The sequence below is a fragment of the Oreochromis niloticus genome, linkage group LG12 (assembly GCF_001858045.2).
Source record: "Oreochromis niloticus isolate F11D_XX linkage group LG12, O_niloticus_UMD_NMBU, whole genome shotgun sequence".
In the NCBI taxonomy this organism is placed as follows: domain Eukaryota; kingdom Metazoa; phylum Chordata; class Actinopteri; order Cichliformes; family Cichlidae; genus Oreochromis; species Oreochromis niloticus.
Window position 1 is genome coordinate 35,816,271 of NC_031977.2, and position 16,838 is coordinate 35,833,108.

At 40.6% G+C, this 16,838-nt stretch overlaps 1 protein-coding gene across 2 annotated transcripts; it reads left to right on the forward strand.

Moving 5' to 3' along the window:
* Positions 1 to 1,053: 1,053 nt before the first annotated feature.
* Positions 1,054 to 15,145, forward strand: LOC102083195 (uncharacterized). 2 transcript variants are annotated; one of them, XM_019365587.2, is made up of 7 exons: positions 1,054 to 1,284; positions 2,410 to 2,457; positions 4,027 to 4,659; positions 8,773 to 9,900; positions 10,128 to 10,715; positions 11,100 to 12,266; positions 12,386 to 15,145. In XM_019365587.2, exons 1-7 carry the CDS (start codon positions 1,281 to 1,283, stop codon positions 13,825 to 13,827), a joined length of 5,010 nt encoding a protein of 1,669 aa, XP_019221132.1. In that variant the 5' UTR covers positions 1,054 to 1,280; the 3' UTR covers positions 13,828 to 15,145. The 2 variants fall into 2 exon arrangements, with proteins under 2 accessions (XP_019221132.1, XP_019221133.1); XM_019365588.2 differs by lacking the exon at positions 2,410 to 2,457.
* The last annotated feature ends 1,693 nt before the right edge of the window (positions 15,146 to 16,838 follow it).

A 16,838-nucleotide genomic window follows, 5' to 3' on the forward strand; every position in this document is an offset into this window, starting at 1 on the left:
GGCGCACCGAGGGCTCTCGCGCTCACTTTTCGTGTATAGAATTTCAAAAAACAAACAAACATTGGTGCAAATTATAAGTCTGTATCATGATGTCTGGTGTTTTCGTGTTTGTTGGGGTTTTTTTATTTTGTTTTATTTTGCGAGTTGGTTATGCTGCTCCCCGCCGCCCCTCGCAAACGGAGGGCGCCCTTACTCCCAGCAAATGACTGGTGATAGAAAACCGATCGGTGCCTGTACCATTCCCAATATGCGCTGGCATGACGTCGGGGCAGCATGAGTACGAGCAATTTTTTTATTTTTATTTTTTGCCGATGCCCGTGATGCCGCCCCCCACCACGATGCTGCCCCGGGCAACCGCCCGTGTCGCCCGTATCAAAAGCCGCTACTGGCCATGAGTCCAGCGATGGCAAGCTAGCTGATGATCTCTGAGACTGAGCAAAAGACCAAAAAATTCCAACCGAGGCAAGACATGAGAAACAGAGGCAACTAGAAAACCACTGTCAGATTATTTTACCACCGGCAGAACAATCTGACAGTGAGTTTCATTGCAGCATATTGTAACTCCCCAACATAAAAATAAAAAACTGTGGGAAACCAGGAGGAAACCAAAACCCTGAAAATACACAAAAGTAGACAAACACACACACACAGGAGACAAAAAGATATGTTGTTCAGCACTGGAGGGAGGGTGAATATGACAGATGTCATCACATGTCCCTCTTTAAGTGTGACGGCACTGCATTTTTGTTCTTTTGGAGATGAGGCTGAAATAAATATTTTACAACACTGTGGGTTCATTTTGAGGCAGGAAAAAGCTTTTATTTGTATAAAAGCTTTCAGTGATCCATGAATGAAACTGTGTCTGAGAATAATTCCGTTTGTTTTATGGGTGGATGATTTTAGTTTTAAGTTTACAGACAGTAAGAGAGATCAAACCCAGGCAGCTGCAGGTCTCTGACTGCACATGATAACTGTTTAGAGTGAATACAAGTAATTAAACAGTACATATTACGTATTTATACTGATGTGAGATCTGGGCTGGATCAGTCCTCGGTGTGCTCCGCCTCTCGCGCAGTGGCAGCTGGGACAGACGGAAGTGTTTCAGTTGTTTTTTACGTTAAATTTCAACTCTGAGCAGAACAGATCATCTGATTAGAAACACGTTTAAATGGAAATCATTAAGAAGTTTCTGCATGAAGCGGGCTGTGCTGATATCATGGATCAACACTGATCCGGTGACTCTAACATGTTAAAAGGATTATTTTGATCGATCCGGATCGATGGGTGAGTATCGGCTGATCACACTGTCAGCTGGTTTTTATTACAGTAACTGAGCATGACGCAGTTTTCTGATGTTTCTTTTAATAAACTGACAGAAATGTAGAAACTTGTTTACAGAGTTTCAGTTTTCAGGTAAAATCAGATAAACTTCAGCTGCTGAAGCGGAAACAGGCGGAAGTGAACAGACTCCCCGCAGAAAGATTTTATTATCACTGTTTGATTTCAGAGAGATCCCAGTCTAACACTGATGGTACACAGTTAGATAACGTTAGTGTTTGTTTTATTTATTTGTTTATTTGTTCGTGTTAACCGTCATATTCGTAATCATGCGATCATCCGCCATGTTGAATTTGGGCAGCTCAAAGCGCCTTCAGCAGAGAGCTGTACTGAGGTGTGTTTATGCAGGAAGCGCCATGTTTAACATTTCATAAGTGCTCGATGTCCCCGTGTATAGAAACTACTTTCTTTTGTCCTTGTTCTAATCACTCATTTTATTTTATTTACGTTTTTCTCATTTCCTCTTTTACTGTTGTGGTTGAACCAAAACATTGTTTTAAATGTGTGATGAGATTTGATCTTCTTAATTATCCAGTTTGTTCTTTGAGTTTGAATCTTCATTTATTTATTTATTTATTGTTCTTTCACTGACAGTCAGCATTTCTGTGAGTGTTTTTGTTTTAAACCTGGACAGGTTTGAAATTTCTGGGATGTTGTTGCTGATCATCTCTGATCTGATATCTTTGAGGCTTTTTGTTGCCACGTTTCAATATTCCAGTTCATGTTTTATCATTTTCAATTCAATTTTATTTTTATAACATTAAATCACAACAACAGTTAATGTGCTTTATATTGTAAAGTAAAGAGTTTATCATCAGCACTCATCACACTGTTATATTATTAGTTACATTTAACAGATTATTTCAAAGTTTCAGTGCAACAGACGCTTGGATATAAAAACAAAACCTAAAACACTCTCTTCCTGTATATTTGCTGCAACATTATATGTTGGAAACTGGTTTTTCCCACTTTCTCCTTCACTGTCAACAAAGAAATTTCATCACTGTGGGAATTTGACACAGTTAAGGTTTTTGTGTAACTGTTTTTTTTTTTTTTTTTAAATATTCACAGAGGTGCATCAGCAGCGAACAAGCAGCAATGACAATATTCCCCCCAACAGTAAGTTAATCGTGACTCAAATATAAAGTGTTTGGCCAAAAAAGTCACACTCTAATATTTCTTTGGACTAACTTTGATATGGTACATATTCACTGTGATATTATTTATATTTATATAACCTTATGCAGCATCACAGTATTATTTCCATCCACAGTTTTTCGTCCAGTTTAATAAAAATAATAATACTTTATTGATCCCCGTGGGGAAATTACTTTTTTTTTCTCTGTATTTGATCCATTCACTCAGTGAAACAGTGGGCAGCCACTAAGCAGGCACCCAGGGAGCTGTGTAGGGACAGTACCTTGCTCAATGGTGCCTCAGTGGATTCTCAGTGTGCATCTTGCTGATGGGAAAGTCTAACCGCTATTTCAAATCTACTCCGGCACCTCCCAAAGATTCTCAGTGGGGTTAATGTCTAGACTCTGAGGCCAATCCATGTGTGAAAATAATGTTTCATGATCCCTGATTTCACAATCTGAGCCCAATGAGTCAGAAAATATCCACTGATGGAAAAAACTTGACAATCCAGTATATTCAGTCAGTCAGCTGTCATCTTTGTTTTGGATGACATAACACGACAGAATCTCAGGCACTGGTTTGGCTCAGTGCGTTGAGTGGGCAACCATGTATAGCGTTGAGAGCAGCCGGCCTGGGTTCTGGTCCAACCCGTGGCCCTTTGCCGCATGTCTGCCCCTCTGTCTCTGTCCCTGCTTTCCTGTCCTTTCTTCATTGCATCTATCAAATAAAGCTGAAAAAGGCTAAAAAACAAACAAACAAACTATTATTAAAAAAATAAAACACTACAGAACCTGGACCTGACCAACTGGAGCAACTCCAGGTCACAACCTGATAACTAGACATGATGGATGCATCACTTTTCCAGAGTCCAGTGTTTATGCTCCCAATCAAACTGAAACGTTTTATGCAGATTAATTTCACTGATCAGTGTTTTTCTTAGAGTTACACAGATGTTTAGTGCCAATTCCCTGAGTTTCTTTCTATTGTGTGTTTGAATGTTAACTTTAATTATACATTATTTTTTAATTGCCTCAAAGCACTGTTGATTTATATGGGTTTTTATGTTTTCATCTTTTACGTGAAGCACATGGAGTTTGCATGTAATGAATTATACTGTATACACATAGTTGGCATGACATTTTGCAGTGGAAGGCTCTTACCTGTTGGTTTAATCCAGGTGTGAGTTTGTTTTGGTCGGGCAGTGTCTGTTTCATTTGGAAATGACAAAACTGAAAAATGTTGTTGAACCTAAATTAAATTTTTTCATTCAAAACACAAATAATATTGCAGGGTTTCTTTCTCGAACTAGATCAAAACTGTTTTATGGAAATAGCATGATGTATTTGTTGATGATCGACTGGTTTTTTTTAACATTTGCAAATTAATGTATATTTTATGGGCATTAATGTTTTTCTGGAGAAGATTCCTCAAAATATTTATCATATATTTCCTCTCTGATAATCAGCAAACATGATTTTAAGACAATAAACATCTTAGAGTGATCCTGGCTGTTTTTGTTGACTTCCTGTTGTCGTTGTGTTTTGACGTCAGTGTCTGAGCTGAGGGTTGTCCTGCTGGGGAACAGCTGGTCTCAGAGGAGAGACGTGGGGAACTTCATACTGGGAGGGGCCGTGTTCAGCACTGAGGAACCAGACTGCTGTGTGAGGGTCAGCGGGCGGTGCAGGTGGAAAGAAATCATTCTGATCAACACTCCAGATCTGCTGCATCCAAACATCTCTGAGGACAAACTGACAGAGTTGATAGAAACCTGTGTGAAGCTCTCTGATCCTGGTCCTCATGTGTTCCTGCTGGTTCTACAGCCTGAAGACTTCACTGAGGAGCAAAGACAGAAGCTACAAACAGTCCTGGAAGACTTTGGTGATCAGTCATTTGAACACTCGTTGATATTGATATCAACACCTACAGAGGAACAATTAGCTTACACAGAAAATTACAAGCAGCATCCACCATTGAAGCACCTGGTCACCATGTGTAGATACAGCTATTTAAAACAGAAAGATCTTGAACTTCAGGAACTGTTGACACGCTTCAGTCAGATTGTGAGAGCGAACAAGGAAAAGCATGTGACCTGTGATTTATCTGAAACTGGAGCAGATGGTTTTCATCAAACCCTGAAACATCAGACGTCAGTGCCTGCAAACATGGATCCTGCTCGAGCTGCTGGTGAGTTCAGGAAAACATTTTATTAGTTTTTAAATGTTTGTTGGGTCTCTCTGTACTCTGAGCTTTTCTGCTGGCAGGAGAAAAGGACAAAATATAAATAAGTTCAGTAAGTCCCATATTTAAAAACACTATAGAAATAAAAATAAATAAATTAATAACAACTAGTGACACAATGCCATGAAATCAGTACTTTTTAACGTGAAACTTTTAGTCACAGAAATGAATAAAATGCCTCAACGTTCATGGTGGATTGAGCAAATGTGAGAAATTGTACCACACACACAAATATCAGTATATTTTCCCATCCAATAGGAACAAAATACTGGAGTTTCCAGATATTAGTCTAATGATTCAAACAGAATATGTTGTTTTTCTTGGGGAGGGGCACTATGGTGGTGGACTGGTGGGCACAGCTGACTGGGTGAGGGACAAACTGAAAATGTCTGTAAACACCTCAGCGAGCTCTGAAGAGCAGACCCTAAAAGCACAGCCAGGGATGTTGTCAGGGCCAGCTGCTTCTTGGGGGTTATTCCTCCTCAGAACCTTCCATACCTCAGTAGAAGTCACAGTGAGTGAAGAGCTCTGTGCTGCCTCTGCTGGTAGAATCTCTCTGTGTTGGTTGGTGTTGAGGTGTAGAACTTATTCAGCTCATCTTGTAGCGTGTTGGAGCTGACTGTGACCCTGCTGCTCCTCTGCTGGAAATCAGTAATTTGTTGAAGGCTCTGCCACATGAGCTGAGCTGTTGTAGTATCCTTACAGCTTCAGTCTGTATTGCCTCTTGGCTTCCCTGATGGATCTACGCAGGTCATATCTGGCCTTTTTGTCCCCCACCGCGTCACCAGAGGCAAATGCAGTGGAGCGTGCATTTAGCATGGAACGTACCTCAGAGTTCAACCATGGTTTCTGATTTGGATATGTTTTGTAGCTCTTGGTGGGGACAATATTGTCAATGCATGTGCTGATGTAGTTGGTAACCACTGATGCATATTCCTCTAAATCCACAGAACTCTCCTCTCTTACACCAGCACTCTTAAACACACCCCAGTTTGTAACATCAAAGCAGTCCTGAAGCACCAAATCAGATCTCTTCGCTCCAAACTTTAGTAATTTTAGTGTGTGAACGTGTGTGTGAATGGGTGGATGACGGAATGTAGTGTAAAGTGCTTTGGGGTCCATAGAGACTAAGTAAAGCGCTGTACAAATACAGGCCATTTACAATTTTTCACTGGGGGGGCTCGTTTGAGGAGCTGCCTGTATGCTGGATAGAGGAACACAGAAATGTGGTCGGACTGTCCAGAGTGCGGGCGAGGCACTGCCTTGTTTGCGCCCCTTACATTGCTATAGATGTGATATTCCCACATATTGATGGAACCTCATGAGCACAGTCCTGAGGTTACAGTGATTAAAATCCCCCGCAACAACAAACACGGTATCTGTGTGAGCAGTCTCGTGTTTGCTGATGACATCATGCAGTAGTCCTAGCGCTGTGGTCTGACCAGACCGCGGCGGGATGTAAACAGCCAGCAGTAACACAGCAGGATTTACCAGATGGCAGATGTGCAGTCTCTGCAATGCACCGAGTGTGTCTGTAACTGTATTGCCTAGTCTAGTGTGCTTCCTGTAGTCCATGTTTCCATAAAAATCAGAGCACAGCACTCTCTGATCTCATGTTGAGATGTTATCCTGGTTCTCAGCTCATCCATCTTGTTTTCGAGAGAGCAGACGTTGGCTAACAAAAGGCTAGGCAGAGGTGGTCGTGTGGCTCTAGCCTTTAGTCTAGCATGTAGCCCACCTCTCTTGCCACGCTTCCGTCTTGGACGCGCTGGTCGATGGCCACTCTGAGTAGTTGAGAATAATCTTTAAAAGTTGTTGAGATATTCATGTTCAAACATTGCCTCAGATTTCAATGTGCAGGACAAAATCAGACATGAAGGTGAGATTGATAGGCATCTGAAAACTATTTGATATATGAAGCTAAAATTACACATCAATCATTTTCTATCTCCAAACTTTGGATCATAAAGTTTAAAGCAAATTGGAGATGGTCAAGCAGGATAAATTAAAATTTACTGATTTGAGAAGGAATGATCCTTAACTTCTCTTTGGACTTTGGAGTTAACTCAAAAAGTAACACATGGAATGTAGAATTAGGTTGGGTAGGGCATGAAGTTAAGCTCAGCCATGATACCTTCAGATCAGCTGATTTCAATATCAGCCCACGTCATCTGATTTCTCAGCCAATATCTTCAAATATATACAAATAAAACCCTGATTCCAAAATAGTTGGAGCGCTGAGTACAATGTAAATAAAAACTCAATACAGTGATTTACAGATTTCATAAACACATTTTATTTTCCAATATAAGACATATATGTATATGCAACTCTGGCACAACTGCCAGAGTTGGAAAAAATATATATATAGGATTTGTATAGGATCAGCAGAACCCCCCCCCCCCCCCCCCCCCCCCACACACACACACACACACACTGCCATCAGGTCCCCTTTCATCCTTTGTTCTTTCTTTTAATCTTCCACTTATAACACATAGGATCCTACACTAACTTGCAAACCACTCTTTCATCCATCACTAATTTGGGTCCCTTTGTCAGTTTTATTTATTTAGTAAGGGTTTTTCTCACCTCACCTGTGTCTGCTCCAGGGTCCACCTCACTCTCGCCACTCGGTCTGTCCCGCGGACTGTAACAGTTACTTATTGATCCTAATTATTACATTTTCATACAGTATTGATAAGCATGTGTTATACAAAAAGTGGTACAATATTTTTCATTAATATAATGATAGATATTAAATTCAATTCAATTCAATTCAATTTTATTTATATAGCGCCAAATCACAACAAAAGTCGCCTCAAGGCGCTTTATATTGTACAGTAGATAGCACAATAATAAATACAGAGAAAAACCCAACAATCATATGACCCCCTATGAGCAAGCACTTTGGCGACAGTGGGAAGGAAAAACTCCCTTTTAACAGGAAGAAACCTCCGGCAGAACCAGGCTCAGGGAGGGGCGGCCATCTGCTGCGACCGGTTGGGGTGAAAGAAGGAAAACAGGATAAAGACATGCTGTGGAAGAGAGACAGAGATTAATAACAGATATGATTCGATGCAGAGAGGTCTATTAGCACATAGTGAGTGAGAAAGGTGACTGGAAGGGAAAAACTCAATGCATCATGGGAATCCCCGGCAGCCTACGTCTATTGCAGCATAACTAAGGGAGGATTCAGGGTCACCTGGTCCAGCCCTAACTATATGCTTTAGCAAAAAGGAAAGTTTTAAGATATATTTGACCTATATGCATCATGTGATTTAAACATGCAGGTTAAATGCTTAACACAGTGACTCCACTATATAAACACTCCACTGTAAGTGTGGATAGTATATATGCGTATACAGTCAAGCCCATAATTATTTATACCCCTGGCAAATTTTGACTTAAAGTTAATTTGGTTCAACCAGCAAGTTTTTTGTTCTGTTTTTTTGTTTTGTGTTTTTTTGACAGGAAATGAAACAGGAGTCTCCCAAAAGATAATATCACACAAACCACTTTGCAACCCACCTCCATTAAAGTCACATTTGTTGTTATTAATACATCGTCCTTCTGTGCTGGGCCCTTGCTTCTGGTGTCCCCCTGAATGTGAAATGATGGGGAGATCTGCAAACAGGAACATATAGTTAAATTAAAATAAGTTCAGATGAAAAAATCCTTCTTGTTTTGACTGCAGGATCTGACTGATGTATAAGTAATGTGGTTCAGTCCAACAGAAGTGCTCAAAAGCAGGAAAAGTGAATCCTCTTTTATACACATTACTTATATAATAATAAGCGTCACCTACAGTAAATGTTTTACAGTTTGTCATATTTTCATAATACTTTGGGAAAAATTTCTCATTTATGCAGTTAATAATCTGCCACTGCTACGTTTAAAGTTTACAAGTGAAACTTATTATAAGAAGTCATCCCCAGTTTAATTTCTCAAAAGTGTTTTAATTACTGATTATTTATTTGATTATTGATATATTGAGATGTATCATGTTAAGATGCTGATGAGCACATCACTAAACTCTTCTTATTCCTTGTTGTTTGGCAGCTCGTGGACTCAGGATTGTGCTGTTTGGGAAAAACGAGGAAGAAAAGACAACACTTGGAAACTTCATCACAAAGAAAAATTCTTTTCAGTTCAGAAATATTTCTCCAGCTAAACACTGTGAAGATGCTCGTGGAGCGTGGAAAGAAAAACCAGTAACAGTGGTGAAAACACCCGACGTGTTCAGTCTGTCTGTGGAGAGAGTGAGAGAGGAGATGAAGAGCTGTGTGAGTCTCTGTCCTCCTGGACCAAACGTTCTGCTGCTGTTAGTCAAACCTTCTGATTTCACTGAGGAGAACAGACAAACTCTGAAGTTCATCCTGAGTTTGTTTGGAGAAGATTCCTTTAAACACTCGATGATCATCAGCACGTACAGACATCAGTGGAAAGAAACGAGCGTCTCTGTGAACAAGCTCCTTCAGGACTGTGATGGAAGACACTACAACATGTTTACCAATGACCACAAAGTGTTGATGGAGAAGATTGAAGACATGCTGCAAGAAAACAAAGAAAGCTTCCTCATCCTCACTGCAGAGAAGACAAAGCAAGAAAAACAAGAGGACTGGGAGAGGAAAGAAAAAGAGTGGCAGGAAAATCAGTCTAGGGAAATTGAAAGAATACGTCAGGAGGAGGAAGAAAAGCAGAAAAAGCTCCAAGAAGAGTTAAAGCAGGAAATAGAAAAATATGAAATAACAAGAAAAGAAAATCAAATCAGACGGGAGCTGGAAGAAAAAGAACAGAATGAATTAGAGGACAATTACAAGAGAAAAATGGAGGACATGAGGAAGAAATATGAAGAGGAGGCCAGAAAACAAACAGAAGAATTTAATAATTTTACAATTAAATATACGACAGACCTTGAAGCTCTAAATTCAAAACTGGTGCAACAGCATGAAGAAGAAATGCAGCAGAAAGAGGAAGCACACAGAAAAGAATTTAATCTGTTACAGAAAAGCTGGAACCAGAAAGAAAAGGAACTAAACGAAGAACTGATGAGAACACAAACACAACTGCAACAAGGAATTAATAAAAATAAAAAACAGAAAGATGAAATAAAGAACAAAAAACCTAAAGAAGAAAGAAAAGAACTCAATAAAACCGTCCGACTTATGCCCGACCGAAGAACAGACAGTGAGTTTGTCTCCAGTTTCACTCAAGGTTCTACTCTCCTTGAGCTGACATAATCTGGTTTGAAGGAAATTAGTAAAAATGTTCAAAAACCTGTTTGGGGAGACGAGCAGAATCATTTCAATCAATCATCACCGTACACTGAGACATAAATTATTTGTTTACTACAAAAATTAGTGACTAACTAAATAAATGTTTTAACACTTGCACTCATTTTATTTTTTCCCCAGTGTCTGAGCTGAGGGTCGTCCTGCTGGGGAACAGCTGGTCTAAGAGGAGCTCAGTGGGGAACTTCATACTGGGAGCGACTGTGTTCACCTCTGAGGATAAAGCAGACCTCTGTCTGAGAGTCAAAAGAGAGCTGAAGGGGAAAGAAATCGATCTCATCAACACTCCAGATCTGCTGTCACCTAAAATCTCCCCAGAAGATCTGACGAAACAAGTTGAGAACTGTGTGAGACTCTCTGCTCCTGGACCTCATGTGTTTCTGCTGGTCCTCCAGCCTGCAGACTTCACTGAGGATCACAGACAGAGGCTACAAATGGTCCTTGAACTCTTCGGTGATCCATCCTTTGATCGTTCACTGGTTCTGATAATGCCCAAAGACAAGAGTTCACCTTCCATAGAAATGTATCTGCAGCATCCACAGTTAGGAGACATAATCAAGAAATGTAGTGGAAAATTGTTGTGGCAGAAGAACCTGGAACAAGAGCAGCTGTTAGCTGCCATAGATACAGTGGTGAAGAAGAGCATGGGGGAGGATGTTTTCAGTGAGGAAACATCTGTTTCACTGCCAATTCCTCGTGTCATACATTGTGGTAAGTACAGCTTTTTTTAGCTGGTACTTTTAAAACTTTTACATAAGTTTGACATTCTTGTTTGAAAGTCTTGAGTTTTAATTTCTTCTTCATACGAGTCACCTGAATCACACTTAGTCTGGCCCCTCAGCCAGAACCAGTTGTGAGCCAGCTTCTCTCTAACCTAAAAACAAGTAAAATGAGTATATAAAAAGTCAGCTGATCTGAATAATCATTGAGACTGAACATGAGGAACATGGAGGTTTGTGGAATTCAAGAATTCAAAGCTCAAATGCAAAACTGAGGGGCCCGGTCATTAACAGTTCACACTGTGCAATGAAATGTGGTAAAAAATGATGTATGTATGAAGGTTATTAACCAGTTTAAGTTTTCAATATATTGCAGCACATGAACTCAGGATAATGCTGTTTGGAAAAAATGAAAAAAAGAAATCAGCCCTGGAAAAGCTCCTCGTTGGGAAAAAAGAGTCTAAAGGTTTTGGAGGAAAGCAATCTGGTGCTGCCTCTGGAGAGTGGAACAGGAAACCTCTCACAGTTGTAAAAACACCCGACATCTTCAGTCTGCCTGTGGAAGCGCTGTTTAAAGAGATGAAGAGCTGTGTGAGTCTCTGTCCTCCTGGACCAAACGTTCTGCTGCTGTTAGTGAAACCTTCTGATTTCACTGAGAAGAACAGACAAACTCTGAATTTGGTCCTGAGCTTGTTTGGTCAAGATGCTTTTAATCACTCCATCGTCATCCTAACACATAATGAGGAAGGGAATAACTCAGTGGAGAAACTCATTGAAGAATCCAAACAAAGGCAGCACTTTGTTAATTTTGACAGAAAAGACGCCTTCTCAGATTCCTCAGAGTTGATGGAAGAAATGAATGAGATAGTGAGTAAAAACTGTGGAAAATATCTAACGTTAAAAGAAGAGGCTAAACCCAATCTGAAGTCCAGTGTGAACCTGGTTCTGTGTGGGAGGAGAGCAGCAGGGAAGACGTCAGCAGCCAAGGCCATTTTACGTCAGACTGAGCTTCATTCAGTCTCCAACTCATCAGAGTGTGTTAAACATCAGGGAGAGGTGTGTGGACGTTGGGTTTCCCTGGTGGAGCTGCCTGCCTTGTATGGAAAACCTCAGGAGGCAGTGATGGAGGAATCATTCAAGTGTATCTCCCTCTGTGATCCTGAGGGTGTCCATGCCTTCATCCTGGTCCTACCTGTGGCTCCCCTCACTGATGAAGACAAGGGAGAGTTAGAGACCATCCAGAACACATTCAGCTCTCGAGTCAATGACTTCACCATGATTCTGTTCACTGTGGACTCAGATCCTACACATCCAGCTGTTGTTAACTTTCTAAAGGAAGACAAGAACATCCAGCAGCTCCAGCAGACCTGTGGAGGAAGATCAGTTGTTCTCAACATCAAGGAGAAAAAGCAGATTCCAAAGTTGTTCAAGGTTGTAGATAAAATTAGTGAGGCCACGGACAAACCACACAGTTATACAGCTACAACGTTTTTACATGCACAGATGGAAAAAGTCGTACAACTTAAGAAGAACATGATCACTGGTAAGTACTTTAGACTTTAGTAGCTTTCCTGTGTTCAGTGACCCAAAGAGTTTTAATCCAGCATTGTACAAGTGTCAATCTTTAAGCTAACTCCAATTTTCATGTTTTTGGTCATGAAGGTGCAGAACAGGACTCAGACTGTCTCAGGATTGTGCTGATTGGGAAGACCGGCTGTGGAAAGAGCTCTACAGGAAACACCATTTTAGGAAGAGACGAGTTTAAAGTTCAATCAAGTCAAATGTTGGTCACACAATGCTGTCAGAAAGCAAAGAGTGAGGTGGACGGTCGGCCTGTTGTTGTGGTCGACACTCCTGGTCTGTTTGACACAGCTCTGTCAAATGAAGAAGTTCAAGAAGAGCTGGTGAAATGTATCCGCCAGCTGGCTCCAGGACCACATGTCTTCTTGGTGGTGATACAGGTTGGCAGATTCACAGCAGAGGAGAGAGACACGATCAAACTCACTAAAAAATTCTTTGGGAAGAATTCAGAAAAGTTCACCATCATCCTTTTCACCAGAGGAGACGATCTGGAGCGTCAGGGAGAGTCTATTGATGATTACATCAAGAACAAATGTCCCAGTTCCTTTCACAAGCTGATCTCTAACTGTGGAGGAAGATACCATGTGTTCAATAACTCTGACAAACAAAACCGCACACAAGTCAGTGAGCTGATAAAAAAGATTGACACCATGGCGAAGGACAATGGAGGAAGCTTCTACACCAATGAGATGCTGCAAGAGGCTGAAGCAGCAATAAAGAAGGAGATGCAGAGGATCCTGAAGGAGAAGGAAGAAGAGATGCAGAAGGAAAAGGAAGAGATTGAAAGAAAACATAAGCAAGAAATTAATACCATGAAAAGAAGAATGGAACAAGAGAGAGAGAAAATAGAAAATGAGAGAAAACGGAAAGCTGAAGAACTCCAGGAAATGATGGATAAAATTAAGGAAGAACAAGAGAAGAGAAAAAAAGAAGAAGAAATGAGAGAAAAGAAGAAAAAGGACACTGGAGAAGAAAGATATCGACAACAATTAACAATTCAAGAAGTACTTGAAAAGTTGGACAGACAAATTCAGTTGGAAAAAGAGGCAAAGAAAAGTGTCGACAGACAGCTGGAAGAGACCAGAGAAGAGATGCAACAAAAACAAGAAGCCTGGGAGAAAGAACAAAGAGAAGAGCGAGAGAAACAAAGACAAGAAGATGAAAAGAGACGACTGGAGGAGGAAGAAAGAATAGAAAAACTGCTGGAAAGTTACAAACAAGAAAAAATAAAATATGAAAACAACAAATTACAAGAGGAACAAATAAGAAGAGAAATGGAAATAATAGAGAACAATCATCAGAAAACACTGGAGGACCTAAAGAAGAGCTATGAAAGAAAAGCCAGACAGAAAGCAGAAGAGTTCAACGAATCCCAAAAGAAACACACGGATGAATTAAATGCTCAGAGGGAAGAACACGTGAAGGAAATGAACGACAAGGAAGAACGTCAAAAACAATTAAGTGAACTTCAAAAAATCTTAAGTGAGGAGGTCAATGAAGCATCAGCCTGCAGCATTTCATGATGAGAAATGAATGATTTCTGAGAAAAACGTTAAAGAAGCACCGATTTGTTGTTCTGTGTTTTAAATGTTTGGGATTTCCTTGCAGCAGAAAATAATTCTGATGCCGTCTAATCTGCCTTAAACACAGCGTCGGACTCCAGTCTCACCATTAAACCACAAGTCACTATCCCAACATTACCAACGCTTCTGACTGGTTAAACTAACTCCTCACATTGAATAGGTATTAGTTATTGAAAGACCCACGTGGAACCAGCATGTCCTGTCTCAGCTCATTAATCTCCCACCTGGCAGAGTGGAAGCAATCACAAGGTTGCGAGTTTGACTCCCTGACCTGGAGTGTGTGGAGTTTGCATGTTCTCCCGTGTCTGCGTGGGTTTCCTCCCACAGTCCAAACACATGCAGTTAGTGGGGTTAATTGGTGATTCTAAATAACCCATAGGTGTGAGTGTGAATGGTTGTCTGTCTCTCTGTGTTACCCTGCGACAGACTGGTGACCTGTCAAGGGTTTACCCCGCCTCTCACTCCATGATAGCTGTGATAGGCTCCACCCCCTGATTACAATAAGCAGAGGAGAAAAGATGGATGAAGATTCACATCAACAGATTTTTCTCTTTGGTTTTGGTTTGGTGTTTATTGGCATCTTATGCACTTCGCGTTCATTCAAAAATAAATAAATAAATAAAATAAACAAATGAACATATTTATATTCAAATATGTAAAGAACAGAACAGTTATCAGTGTGACTTTGTCATTCTAATGTTATCATTGTGTGTCTGTGTGTGTGTGGGTAGGTGGGTGGGGGTGTTAATTGTTTTATCATAAAGAAAGACAGCACACATCTGGTGATCAGGTACCTTTATTCTTGTCTATTTTTGAAGTTATGAATCAAAGAGTTTTTCCTGGGCTGAGCTCTGTAAGTACCAGGATGTTCATTTGTGTTAGTTTTGCTCTGTACTGTACTGTAAGTTGAATCAGTCATTCTAGTCTTTTCTGATTTGTTGTTTTCTGTAATGATTGGTAAAAATCTGGAGAATGTGTGATTTGATTTCTTGTATTTTCTTGAGAGTAACTGTTTTCCATGGTGTTTATTTGTTTTGGTTGTGTTTTGTACATTTTGTGTAATCAAGTTTTATTATAAAATCACTGATTTTTTTAAAAAAAATAGAAAGATATTTGATTGTAAAGTCTAGATCAGGGGTTGGCAACCCTGGGCAGCGTGCCAGCTGTGGCACGCATAGGGTTAACTGACGGCACGACCATAGCTGGACTGGCCATCGGTGGGCTGATTATTTTATTTTATTTTTTTCTTGTAACGACATAAACAATGAGAGGTGGTGGATTGGCCAGATGAAGGGAGATGTGTAAAAATAACTCAGTTGTTTTTTTGGTGGCTGTGGCGGAGCTTCCACAGAGGTCAGCAGGTGGATGAGGGAAAGGGAAGGCAGGAGGAGGAGAGACCCGAGGCGGTGAACTGAACTTCAGGTAAGAAGTTATGACCTGCAGTTTATCTGGGTCAGATATAAACCAAGTTTAGGTGGAGTTTATTTTCATTGTGCTGACTTTTTACAGTCAGTTACAATAACTCGTACTGCGTACTAGCTAGCATGATGGAGTTTATATACAGCTGGGTGCTGTGATGTTACTGATAGTGAACTTTATTTAATTCATAAGGTTAGTTAAAAAGACGTAATCGTCTCGTATTCAGAGAAAATATCACGTCTTTCGTATTGAGGTGAAAATGAACAGTTTGTCCCGGACTTCAGCTACAATGAAAAAGACACAAAGCTGGAGTTATTCTGTCGTTACGCTGCACAGCTGCCTCTTCTTCTCTCATTCTCTCCCCCTCCCTCTCCTGTTTCTACTTCAATCATGAAACTGATCAATGATCAGCTGATCGGCTTTTCTCTCTTGTTTATTTATCGCTCACTTTGCGCCAGTAAAAGGAAACCGGCGGATGTCGCGCTAAACAACAGCAGCACGTTTAAGCTTGATCAGCTGTTGTTAGAATTTATTTAATATTAATTTCTAGTATCAGCTGATGTTTGCTGGAGCCACAGCTGTAAAGCTGCTGGTCATGATATCGGTTTGGTTATCTGGTGAGAGGGAAACATGAAGATGAAACCAGGAGATGTCCTTACTGGATCATCAGAGCTGAACAGGTGATGGAGAAACAGGTTTACCTTTTAGGTGACATGGATGAGTTGAAGGGAAGTTATGAACTGTTTCTGAGAGACAAATAACACCAGGATCCTTTTCTACGTAGCTGACAGCTGGTAACTGTGCAGGGGCGGGTCTAGCAAAGTGTTGCCAGGGGGGCAGGTAGGGCATTAACTGGGAAAGGGGGGGCACAAGGAAATACTTTCTTATTCTCATTTAAAATGTCTGGCTGTTATTAAATAATTATCTGAATCTTACAACCAAAGTTTTCATCTGATGTAAAATGTATAGAAATCATACATATACCAACAAGACTGTACATCACTGTCACCACTGTGTTTGTTTCCATTCAAAGGCTTTATGGCTTTAATACCTGGTGGGCCCGTCTTTAGTCAAAATGCCCCGGCTGAATTCTTTTGTCCCAGTCCAGCCCTGGGCACGACACGCAGTGAATTAATCTGAGAAGGTGCATTAAAAACACATCGCAAATTAGCTCACATAGACACATTAGTTGTGCCTCTTCTTAATGACGGTATCTTAGCTAACAAACCCAACTACCAGATTCAACTTGTAATTGGCTAAAAATAACTTAGCCTACTGGTCAGAGGGTCGTTGTTAGCTTTCCACATTCCGACACTTCAAAAGCTTCAGGGGCTGTCCACTCAGCACAGCATCAGCACCACGGAAATACACGGATACATCCGTAGACTTGAGACAGAATTCACAATGTGTTTTCGGGACTTTCAGGTGTATGGACCAATGTTTTATTTTCTGATCAAACCAGAAATCTTTAATGAGCAGCTAGATTTGTCTGGCATTAACTGGCTGAGTTAATGCCAGTTAATGCGACATCG